The sequence below is a fragment of the Amphiprion ocellaris genome, chromosome 7 (assembly GCF_022539595.1).
Source record: "Amphiprion ocellaris isolate individual 3 ecotype Okinawa chromosome 7, ASM2253959v1, whole genome shotgun sequence".
Taxonomy (NCBI): Eukaryota; Metazoa; Chordata; class Actinopteri; family Pomacentridae; genus Amphiprion; species Amphiprion ocellaris.
Window position 1 is genome coordinate 34087020 of NC_072772.1, and position 12775 is coordinate 34099794.

General features: G+C 38.6%; 1 protein-coding gene across 1 annotated transcript in view; it reads left to right on the forward strand.

Annotated features, from left to right (window-relative positions):
* The window catches only part of slc8a2b (solute carrier family 8 member 2b), a 127992-nt gene that overhangs the window by 98908 nt on the left and 16309 nt on the right, over window positions 1-12775 (forward strand). Inside the window, 2 exon segments of the mRNA XM_035943945.2 lie at window positions 7979-8082; window positions 9079-9096. Of these exon segments, the coding sequence (XP_035799838.2) occupies window positions 7979-8082; window positions 9079-9096 (122 nt within the window).

Genomic DNA, 12775 nt, shown 5'->3' on the forward strand with positions numbered 1-12775 from the left:
AATGATTACTCACTCTGTCTCGTCTCTGAAAACCTCTGTGCAAGTTCCAGTTTCTGCTGCTGGGTCGAAGTTCAGTCACAGGTGATTTAAAGGAGACGCTGCTTAAAGAATCTTCAATAAATTCTGTTCAGGCTTCGACTCCCAAGTTATATTTTGACTTCACCAGGTTTAAAGTTCTCTCCAGTGAACCACTAATGGCAGCTGTGAGCTTGAAGTTACGCTGCTGAGAAAACTAAAAGCGCAGAACACCTTAAATAAGAATCAAGAATATTTATTGTCTTTATGCAATTAGTTTTCACCAGTCACATGACGAACTTTTTTTTTTTTTTTTTGGTTGTACCGGCTTAAAGTTAAAATTAAAAGACATGGACAGTAAAACGTACAGTGCATTAAAAAATAGTAAAATTACATTAAAAGTAAGAAAATATATACAACAGACTGATTAAAGTGCAGCAGTGGAAGGTGGTTTCAGTTCCATGTCGTCTCAAGCTTTTGAAGTGTGTGAGGTTGTACAGAGTTTACAGCTCTGGGGAAGAAGCTGTCCCTCAATCTGGTGGGTCGACTTCTTATAGAGCTGAAGGCACAAACAGTTTCTTACCAGGGTGGGTTGAATCTGCAGCAATGCTGCCAGCCGTTCTCTGGAGGTGACCAGCATAGACTGAGTCCAGGTTTGGCAGAGGGCGTCCCACAGTCCCCTGAGCTGTCTTTACCACCCTGGCCGAGTCCTTCCTGTCCTGCACTGTCCAGCTGCCATACCAGACAACCATTCTGAGGCAGAGAATGCTCTCTATGGAGGTTCTGTAGAAGTTTGTCAGCAGCAGAGAATGGAGTCCAGCCTGTCAGAGCCTCCTGAGGAGATACAGTCTTTGCTGGGCTTTCTTCACCAGGTGAGAGGCGTTCAGGGTCCATGTGAGGTCAGTGGTGAACTTGATTTTATCAACTTGCTCTGCGTCCTCTCCGTGTATGAGGAGAAGAGCATGGGCTGTCTTCCTGGATCTCCTGTAGTCCACAATGACCTCCTCGGTTTTCCTGGTGTTCCGGACCAGGTTGCTGTCTGAACACCACTGGTGTTGAGGTGCTGGATCTCCTCCCTGTAGTGGGCCTCATCATTGTCTGATATAAGACCCACCACAGTCGTTTCATCTGCAAACTTCATGATGGTGTTTACAGTCATGTGTGAACAGAGTAAAGAGGACTGGACTGAGCACACAACCCATGTTCAGGACCAGTGTGGATGATTGCTAGCTGCCGATTCTGACCACTTGAGGCCTGTTGGACAGAAAATCCAGGATCCAGGAGCACAGCAGCGTAGACAGTCCCAGGTTGTGGAGTTTCAGAGCCAATTTTTGAGGGCTGACTGTATTAAAGGTGGAACTGAAATCAATGCAAAGCATCCTAACATATGTGTTGGGATGATCCAGGTGGGACAGGGTTGTGTGGAATGCAACGGCGACTGCATCTTCTATGGATCTATTACTCAGAACCACAAAAACGTTCCAATTCTGTCAGTTTTGCCTAAATTAACTGAATTCCCAAATATTACTCATTACCTCAGAATAATTGCCAGCATTAGTTTTTACTTTTCTATTCTAGTCTTGTTTTAAGTACATATTCTATTTCAGTGTTGTGTCATCCTTAAAAGTTATATGTTTAGTGTTTAGTTTGGTGTTAACCGTAATACAATTTAAATAGGTTATAATATACATTTAAAAAATCACTTCTTGTACAGTTTTGTCTACAGTGACCAAAACAGTTTCTGTCCCAGGCTGTAAACATGTTTTATTTCTGCTGTAAAGTCGGACATTTTAACATGGATATCTATCGGGATTGACTCGGTTTTGGAGCCTCCAGTGGACATTTGAGGAACTGCAGTTTTTGGCAATTATTAATAAAAATCGCTGCTTGATTTATAAGAATGTTCACTTAATTAGATCTACTTTTTTGCCTCTTTTAACCCAGTATTTTGGTAATTTTGGTCTGAACCAACACACAAAGCTTCAGACTTTCTGGCGAATAAAGTGAAACATTGAGAAGAAATGAAGAAATAGATTTTATCTGTGGTTGAAGTAGAACAAATAGGATTCCACTGAATGCTGATGTGTTTACTGGATGTGTTGATTGGAAACTGTTTGCTAGCACACTTAAAATAAGATTTTTTATCAAGTTAAAAGTGTTGCGAGGATTACTTTACCTCCTACTGAGCTCAAAAACATCCATTAATGCAGCTTTAATCATCTGCCCTCTGGAACTTTAATCCAGTTACTTTCTTGCTCACAGATGAGAGTATTTTTATTGCACGAAAGGAGATTTTACGGTCAAGTATCACAGAGTAAATAGAATATGTAGAAACTATAGACAGCAGATTTTTATCCCACTAATTTAGCATCGTGTTCAGTCAACCTGTTCATTTAAAATGCTGAATATTTTGCAGCTCTCTGGCCTCCTGCTGCAGTTAATCAGCCGAACTGTTGGAAAATAAACAATCTGTCAGTTTCAGACGTCGCTGCTCTGCATGTTGACACCCAGAGGGGAAATTACAGTGTCTGAATATTGAATAATCCCTCTCAGGTGGATGAAATAAAGATATTAAAGGCTTAAAAATGTTCCGCACTGATTAGAAAATACACGATTGTCTTTATAATCATGTAAAGTTTGTTTATTAAAGTAAAAAGAAGGTGCAAAAAGAAGTGTTTTCCTCCTCCTTGGTGCTGCTCCCGGTTTTTCTCATGATCCTTTAGTCCTCATCTTCATCCTCTTCACCTTCCTCTTATTTATTCTCACCTCCTCTCTCGTCTTTTCACCTCCTTCGGTTCTGTCTTCCACCTCTCGCTGTCTCTACAACAATCCATCCATTATTCATGGAGTTGAGGCTCTGCTGGCTCATGTTGAATCCTCTGAGTTTGACGTTTATGTTTGAGTTTTGGAGAGTTGGAGTGACCGGAGCTCCACGTAGACATCGTGATCTGGGTATTTTAATCAGCTGAAATTAATATCCCCTTAAACTTCCTCAGTTGATTACTTACATTAAGGCAGTTGTTTTCTGAAAATTGTAGTCAAATATCCATTTTTTTTGTAGAATTGCAAACATCTCTACAGCTTAAATCCAAACATTGGATAAAACCAGCTTCAAATCTTCCTTGTTTCATTTTGTCAACATACTAGAGTTTCTGATTTGTCACTCCATTAATGAGAAAATTCTATCAACAGCCACAAAAGATCCCATTTTTGCCATGTTTTTAGCGACAAAATGTTGTGTAATTCAGACTCTGAATGGCCAGTATGAACAAACCCCTCTGTAAAATCCTTCACAATGGAAGAAGAATAAAACTCAAAAGTCTGGTGTCTCTAAGTGCTAATGAAGTGCAGATTTGTGCCACAATGAATATGAACTATTAAGACCGATAAGAGCAGCAAAAAGCCAGTTAAAATGTGTATGTCTTGAGGTTTTCCTTGAAAATAGCAATGGAGGAGCAACTTTTGATTGACAAGAGAAGAGCAAAGAGACAATCTCCCAACAGCCTCAAAACATAATTTTATTTTAAAAAATATTTTCTCACTGGAAGGTAAAATTGTAATATAGTAGGAGATCCTTCCAGTTTGAAAAAATGTGTTTAAGATGGAAACATAAGTCCAGTTTTATTCAGCAGACTGAGTTTCATTTTCACTCATTGTTTGGTCAGTTTTAGGACAATATCATAGTTTGGGTTCAAATTTGACTCTTCATAACATTTTTTTGAAGCTTTATCTCCATTTTCTAAAGGTTTACGCGTCCCACTCCAGCTAGTATGTTCTTAGTTTGCTAAAGGTCCCATTTTTGCCATGATGTTAGAGACAAAATGTTGTATAATTCAGACTCTGAATGGACAAAATGAACAAACCTCTCTGTAAAAAAACTTCAGAATGGAGGAAGAATAAAACTCAGAAGTCTGGTGTCTCTAAATGCTCATGAAGTGCAGATTTCTGCCACAAAAACTAATTTTGAGAAGACTATTTTGTGTAAAATCCCTTATATCTTTTTCATTGGAAACTACTTTTTTAACAAACTCACATTTAGACAAATATTTGTTATATAAATTCGCAAATATGGCATTAAATATGCACCAATTTTCTTAAATATCCAATAAAACTCCTCCAAGGCTGTTCATTCCCCCATGTGGCAATGGAAGAAATACAGCATTTTTTTTTTTAGAAATGAAGCATTTGTTTATTAGTTATTGATAATCAGAAATAACGGCAGCATAGAATGTGTCCTTGTAATATAGATGTACCCACAAACAAAATGACCTTGCACTGAGCACATTCGTGTGTTATGAATGTGTACGTTATGTACGGATACCGAATCACGTGACCTAAATATGTAGCAGGCGGCGGGAATTGATGGGACTCGGAAACACCCCCACAATTTAATCAACTGTTCCTTGGATCATTTCTAATGGATAAGTCCTGATAAGTCCTCAGCCCTGGATTTGTAGTAGGATCACAATCATGTGATCATCTGCAGGCAGCTGATGTAGTGTTCACTTGTTGTCATAGTTACAGTGACGCCGTGCCGCTATCTGGCAATGATACAGAAATCTTTAACAAATCCATGGATCCAGACTTTAAGCCACATCCCTGCCAAAAACTAATCACGTGGTCCTTGTGTCATTTCTGACCTTCCCTGAAAATTTCATTCAAATCTGTTGGTCCGTTTTTGAGTCATGTTGCTAACAGACAGACACAGACAGACACAGACAGACAGACAGACAGACAGACACAGACAGACACAGACAGACACAGACAGACACAGACAGACACAGACAGACACAGACAGACAGACAGACAGACACAGACAGACACAGACAGACACAGACAGACAGACAGACAGACAGACAGACAGACAGACAGACAGACAGACAGACAAATGTACGCCGATCATCACATAACTCCGCCACGTTCCTTGGCACAAAATCTCATAATACAGTGCAGCATTTTGCTCTGATTAGCAGCCACTTGTAAACAATGACAGATCATATCATTAATTAATGTTATTAATGCCCAAATTAAACCTGTCAGGCTGAGTTGTTCTGTGAGAGTTTGATTGATTTTATTTGTTGAGATGGAATCTACGATGTGATTATTTGTCAACATCTCTAAATGCGTGTTTGTGCTCCGGAGGCTTTTCTACTAACAAACCCAAACAGACTGTTGCTGTTCGCTGACTGACAGAAACCTGGACCAGGTGAGACAGAGCTGCTGATGGCTGGCTGGACAGAAAACTTAGAGATTTTTCACTGTGTCTGCAGCAGCTCCTGTGTCTGAGGAGGAATTTATTCCAGTTAGTTCCTCTTCTGGTTAACAGCAGCTCAGTCAGATCTGAACGTGTCACCTGGCTGCTGCCGGACCGACAATGCTGTCGTCTTTCTCACCTCATCTGCAGCTACGAGCTTCTTCTGTCGGCCTCCTTCACCTCCAGTGTGGCTACATCCAGTCGCACTGACAAGATCAGACTTTAAATGGGAAAATCGCTGTGACTGCAGTTCCAGACTCTTTTTGTCAACTCAGAGCAGCTCTGTAGAGGCACTGCTGGGTCTTTGCAGTGATCACAAACAGCTGCTGTGTGGATTCTTGCATTTATTCCATCTTAGAGGACTCCTTGCATCAGTAAAACGTGCTCTTAACGGCCCAAATTAAAATGCAAGACTACAAAAATGATCCACTTTAAAGTTTGCGTCAAATTATTTGACTTTGTAATATGTTTGAGAAATGACTAGAACATTGCAATTATTGATGGCAAATCACAGATTGTCTTTGTGTCTGTAAAGTGACTTGAACCTGCAATATCTCAAACAGCCAGCAGGGGGCCACTGAAAGAAAGACACCTGATTGTATTGAAGTCAATGAGAAAATTACTCTACTTCCACTTCATCTATTACTTTGGTAAACTTCTTCATGAGTTTCTGGTCTCAGTTGATAGTTTCAAGACTCCTTCAGAACAACACGGTGTTCATTTAGTGAATTATGTTCCTGTTTAGGGGAAAATAGACAATAAAATAGAGTAGATTTTAGGGCTACCTCTTCGTTAACCAGTTGTTATATTATTGAGGATTTGTTTTGCAGATGTTTGATGACTAAATATAGATGCTGACTTACAGCGAAGTCAATGCTGGAGTAACTTAAACCTGCATTCTGTCCAACAACCAGCAGGGGGCGACTCCTCAAACTTTAGATTGTACAGAAGTCTATGAGAAAATGAGCCTGTTTTTCATTTGTTACCTCAGTAAACAATTTCCTAATGAGTTTATGGTCTAAATAGCTAATTTCAGAGTTTTTTTCTGATTTAAATCCAAAACAGTTTAGGTTTGCAGTCAAATGCTACAAAGAACCAGTTACTAAAAATGCAGATTTTTGATGTTTGTACCTGTTTTTCTCATTTGTTTTATATGCAACATGTAAATTAATACTTTTTTTGTGATTTTACTCACTGTTATCTCTAATTTAACAAAATTAGAAAAATCAGTTAAAACTAATAACTATTTACCATTTTCAATGTTTCATAAATATAGTTTTCTTTTCAAATAACAACAGATATCTGGAATTTTTTTTGAGATTTAAATATATATTTTTAAATCACTAAAATCCAATCAGTTGTTGTGAAAAAGCACAGCACAATTTATTAAAAATATAGATTTTATTGACAGTTTTGCCATTTTTTTATTTTTAGCTAGTAAATTAAAACATTTTAGCTGCGATATTAGAGGTCTTTATTTATAATTTGACTAAAAATCAAGAAAAATCTGTGAAATATGAGTAAATTGTTAAATTACAGTTACACACTGTTTAAAAAGGACATTATTTTACAGTGTAAATGTCACATGATTACCAGAACCCAGGTTTTCTCAGCAGAATGTTTGACTGTTTCAGTGGTTTTAATGTCGTTTCTGAGGTTTTCATCCATCAGCAGCTTCATCAGTGTTAAATTCTGCTGTTTTCTTGTTGTTCTTGCTGCTCATCCAGTCGTCTCCCTCCATCATTTCTCTCATTTTCACGCCAAGTTGCTCCTCTCTCAGGGTGACCGACTGTTGATTGCATCTGTCCATCTGCTTGTTTTCCAACTTCTGTCAATTTTCTACTTATTCCTTAAATGTTTCACTTGACTGGTTTTCAGTTTTCCTTCACTGTGGGTCTCCTCTTACAGTTTTTACCTCTTTTTATGGGCTCTTTCTCTTTAACTTCTACACCTTTCCCTTCCTTTGTTCTGTCTTTTGATAGACTCCTTCCCTTCACTCTGGATTTCCTCCTTTTTTCTTTAACCACTTTATCCCTTTCCTTGTTTCCTCCTCTGCTCACCTTCACTTCCACCTTTCATTTCCATCCATCTCTGTCGGTCTGTCTGCTGTCGGAGCAGATTTTCCTTCGGCTTCATTGAGCTGCTTCCTGTGGTGACGTTTCAGTCCTCGGAGATGCCAACGAGTCTCGTCTCCATCACTTTGCCTTCACTTCTTCTTGTCTGATAAAAAGCCTTCATCTCTCAAACCTCTCACATGTTCTTGCATGACTTCATTCCTTTCATAGTTAATCTCTTCCTCACAGTTTTATTCCTGCATCTGCATGAATATCCAGTAAAAATCCTGTGTATATACTCTGTGGGCAGATGTTTTAGACAGTTATGGGGACTCTTAAAATGATTTGCTCCAACAAAACTGCATTAGCACCCTTCATCAAGTCAGTTTCTCTGACTTTTACTGTTTACTTTCTATTGGAATCATTCTGTTTGTCCTCCTCCTTGACTTCAACCTTCTTACTTCCTCGTTGATCCTCTTTATCCGGCTTCCTTCTGCTCTGATTTCCTCAGATTACAGACCCCCATGAGTTCAGATCTGTACCGTCGCTGTTTACGGGTCTCGGGGTTTGCAAGGCGTCGATAACAAGATGACCTGCGGCAAAGGTTTTGTTACCTGCTGATGATTTACTTGGTTTTGTGTCTCTCTGTTTGCAGTCAGACTCTTCAGATCCGGATTATCGACGATGAAGAATACGAGAAACATGAAAACTTCTTTGTTGTGTTGGAGGAGCCCCGCTGGCTGAAGAGAGGAATCTCAGGTAGGCAGCATGTTTTGGTTTTTGGGGGGTTTTAAATTATTTTATCGTCTTTCATGTGGAAACTTTTGATTGATCATGTTTACAAGACATCATGAACGGGACAGAACTTGTTTTAAACCATCTAAACCACAACTACACTGAAAAAATATTGTTTGGCGTCAAAGAAAAATCTGTTTGCATCAGTCTTTCACAACTTCTAATGGAATTGTGTTCAACCATGGATAGGGGTAGGGTTTGTTTCCAGTGGTATTTCCATTCTTTTTCAAACAAACCTTTAATTATTATCGACGTACAAAATTACCAAAATAATGGACACACTTTTTTCAAGTTGGTAAGTCTTGTAATGCTATGTTTGGTTGGTAGGACATGGGAAATCCTGACCTCAAGGTGAAGAATAATTAAGTTATCAAGCTAATTTCATTAAACTACCTCAACTAAATCAACTAATGCAGAAATTTTTAATTGAAATATTTCATAACACCAAGTTGATGCAACATTATTATGTCAACTCAACTCATGAAAATAATGTTTGCATCTTAGTTTGTGGAATCCATGATTTTCAGTTTTAGTCTCCTGAATTAGTGAAAACTCTGAGTATTCAGGTGTGAAGGTCTTTCAAATGTTCACTTGGCTAAAGTAGAATTTTATTTGTTCCTTTTAATCAGAAACTTCCTGATTGCTTTAAAGCTTTTAGAGCCATTTTATGCCCATTTCAGTTCACTTGGATTGGAATAAGAAAAACCATAGATTTATAAATTTTTAGATTTAGATTTGTTTCGAACCAAAGGTCAGGCGATTGTACATATTTACTGACTCAGTGATTGTTTGAGTGAAAAAAAGTTAAAATTATGACAAAAGCCTTTTTGAGCTGTGAGTTTGTATTTTACTGTGGAGGTTTATTTCATATTAAACATACTATTACATGAGCACCTGTTGTTGTTGCCCTGAATGTTACTGACTGCTCTTCTTTTCTTGTCCACGCTGTTTTCTTTACAGCTCTGCTACTCAACCAAGGTAGGAACATCTGACTATTCCTTCAACTTTAAACTGGAGATTTCAGCTTGATTTGGTTTGTAAAGCACCAATAATCTGCTGCTTAACTTTGATATTTATGTGATTATGCACTGCGATGTACTCATTTATGTTGAATAAAACAATGATAAAAATGCACAGAGAGGAGTTATTAGGGAACAAAGAGGTTCTCCAGCAACATTAACAAAGTTCGAAGGACAACCATGAATTCATCCTGACTCAGCGAGGCATGCTGATGTGATGTGATCCTGCTAACAGAAATAGAAAATGAAAAGTGTTTGCCTTCACTTCTGCGAAGCACTCAGCCGATTAATGTGGACAACATGTTGAATAAAAACATGTTGACGCAGGGTTTTAGTTCGATGTCGTGTTGTTCTCATCACAGGGTTTCTCTCGCCTGTAATTATCCTGGGAACTCGCTGAGTTTACATTTATTCTGACCCTTGGGTGTTTAGGACATCACCTCTATTAGCAACGGTTGAGGAGCTCAGTCTGCAGTTCAATCCTCATCTCCTCCACAGCACCTGGTTAGATCGTTCACAGGTGAATGTGTGATAAATTATGTTGCACTTTAGTTAATAAAGCTAAGAAATTATTCATCCCCCTTGGACCTTTTCAACATTGAATCATTGTCAATTTCGTTTGGCTATTTTGACAAGAATTTACAAGAAAATAGACTTTTGTGTCAAAGTAAAAACAGATTTCTTCAAAGTAATGTCAATAATTGAACTCAGGTGCAGCCAGCTGGTCCTAAAAGTCCCACAGTTAGTGAAATAAAGAGGATCTGAGGTCACTGGATGTGTCTCAGTGATTGTACTATAAAGACTCACTGGTGGATCAGTACTCTTGGATAGAGCTACACCATGAAGACAAAAGAACACTCCAAGATATTCTGAGAAAATGAAAAGCATCAGTCAGGATGATACAAGGATATTTCCAAGTTCCTGAAGATCTCTTGGAGTCCAGTTAAATCCATCATTAAGAAATGGAAGGAAGATGGAACATGAATAAATCTCACTAGAGCAGGACGTCCTCAAAAACTGAGAGACCGAGAAGAAAGAGACTAGTGAGGGAGGCCACCAAGACATCTATGACTCCTCTGAAGGAGTTCCAAGTTTCAGCAGCTGAGATGTTAGAGACTGTTCATCCAACAACTGTTGTCTGTTCTTCACCAGCCAAAGCTTTGTGAAGACAAAGACTCTGTTGGAAAAAGCTCAGATCATATCTGGACTAGAGTTCACCAGAAGACGTGGAGACTCTGAGGTCACCTGGAAGAAGGTTCTTTAGTCTAAGGAGACCAGAACGGAGCTTTTTGTCCGTCAGACTAGATGATATGTTTGGACATCATCACAAACAAACCATCCCCACTATGAAGCACGGTGGTGGCACCATCATTATATAGGAGTGTTCCTCAGCAGCAGGTCCTGGAAGGCTTGTAAAGGTAGAGGGTAAATGAATGCAGCAAAGTCTAGAGAATCCCTGGAGGAACCTGATGCAGTCTGAAGAGAACTGAGACTTGGAGAAGATTAGTTTTCCATCCAGACGATGAGTCAAAACAAACCGTCAAAGATACTCAGAAATGGTTTAAAGACAACAAGGTGGAAGTTCTGGAGGCCGAGTCTGAATCCAGACCTCAATCCAACTGGGGCTGGATTTGAAAAGTTGTGTTCACTCATGATCCTTGTGTAGCCTGACAGAGCTTTAGCAGCTTTATAAAGAAGAATGAGGTAAATTTCAGCATCCACATGTTCAGACTGATTAAGACCAACAGGATCAATGATGGAACTGCAGCTTCAGGTGCATCTACTAGATACTGACTTGAAGGAGGTGATACTGATTCAATCAGTTATTTTACATTTCATATTTTTAGTTAATTGACAAGACTTTATAGTAATCTGATTTCACTTTGATTGATATAAAAAGAGTCTTTTTATAACTTCTGAAGGGAGTGAATACTTTAGGAAATGAATGGTGATGATGAAGGAAGTGAACTCAAAGATCAGAGATAGAAAAAAACCTAAACGCTGCATTCATATGTAATTAATAACAGACTATTTCAACTCATTTGAGCTCTTTACCTTCAAAGCAGCTGAATTTAGCTGTAAATGTTTGCAGTGAATCTGAAACAACGCCACTGTTTCCTCCAGTTTTCCTGCAGCTGCTCAGGTTTTCTGCTCGGCCTGGACATTGTTTTCTCTGCAGCACATTTTAACGTCCTGGCGTCGCTTTAGACTCTGCTTCAGGGAGCGATGGGTATTTGTCTGTTTACATCTGGATCACAGCAGAATTGGTCTCAGAGCTGCACAACAGTTTGGAAATAAACGCCTACAAATGAGTCGGCGTTGCTTGTTTTGTGCGCCGTCACCGAGCCCTGATGCAGATTTATTACAGAGTTTGTGGCCTTTCTGAGTCAGAGCGGCTGATGGCGAGGCGGCTTCATCTTCTACATCTTATTTTGCTTTGATATCTTATCACTTTCTGAGATTATGGAGCCTTCTCAGTGTGGGAGGCGACAAAACATTGAGACTGAATGTGATTGATTTTTTTTTTTATACAGAGATTGTAAATTTAATACACAATAAAGAAAGCAGCAGAAAGAGTCTGTAAAGTTAATTCTATAATGGTACAGCTTTACGTTCTGTTGATATAAAACTGCTTTTCACTGCTGATTCTTGTAGGTTGTACTGAACATTAGTTCTGACTGCAGAGATGTTTTCAGGGTAGATTAAAGAACCTGCTCTCTAGTTTTGGATGTTATCAGCCAATTTAATGCTGTCATTGCAGATCTTTTCCACACTTATTTTATTTTATTTATTTATTTAAGATGGGACAGTGCATATTAATCAACATGAGTCAAGAAATGTCCACATGTAAATATGCCAGATTTAGCCTCGAGGGCTAATTTTCATCTGTAGTCCCAGGGCAGGTAGATGTTAACATGACACAGGACAAGGCCACACAACAGAAAAGTTAAAAGGTTAAAAAGCCAAGACAGTGTAGACAATAGATAGAAAAGAAAAAACTTACATGCAGATAGCAAAGATAAGACATAATCAAAAAAAAAAACAAAAAAAACAAAAAAAACAAAAACATAAGTATTAGTAATGGATCAGCAGGGAACTCATCCACCTTTTAGTAGCTCAGTCAGTCTTTATCACCTCATTTAATGGCGGTGGAGCTGCGATTTTGTACTTATAAAGAGGAACAAAGGGCCACATTTGCAGGCTGGTGGTGTCAAGTCAGACTTTCAGCCAGAACACTTAAATTTCAGTCCCATCTGGGGCCATTATTAGCTTTATTTCTACACTTTTTTTTTGTTTACCCACGTTTTCAGTTGGCGTTTGGTCAAACTTTGGCACCGAAGCTACACTACTAGTCAAAAGTTTTAGAACACCCCAATTTTTCCAGTTTTTTATTAGAAATTATGCTTGTTAATGTCTCATTGTACTCTGAAATTAAAACATGGAGCAAATAAACAAATGAAGCTAAAAAACAATCAATTTAGAAACCAAAATGTACTCACTGACACCTTGACTTTCTTTGTGATTTCTCTGTAGGAAAGACCTACATTTTTATGATGGTCTGTCTCTCTTCTATTGTTAATGGCCTTTTCCTCTCCATTTTTATACCAACACACTACTTTCTGCAGTACAGTACTGTT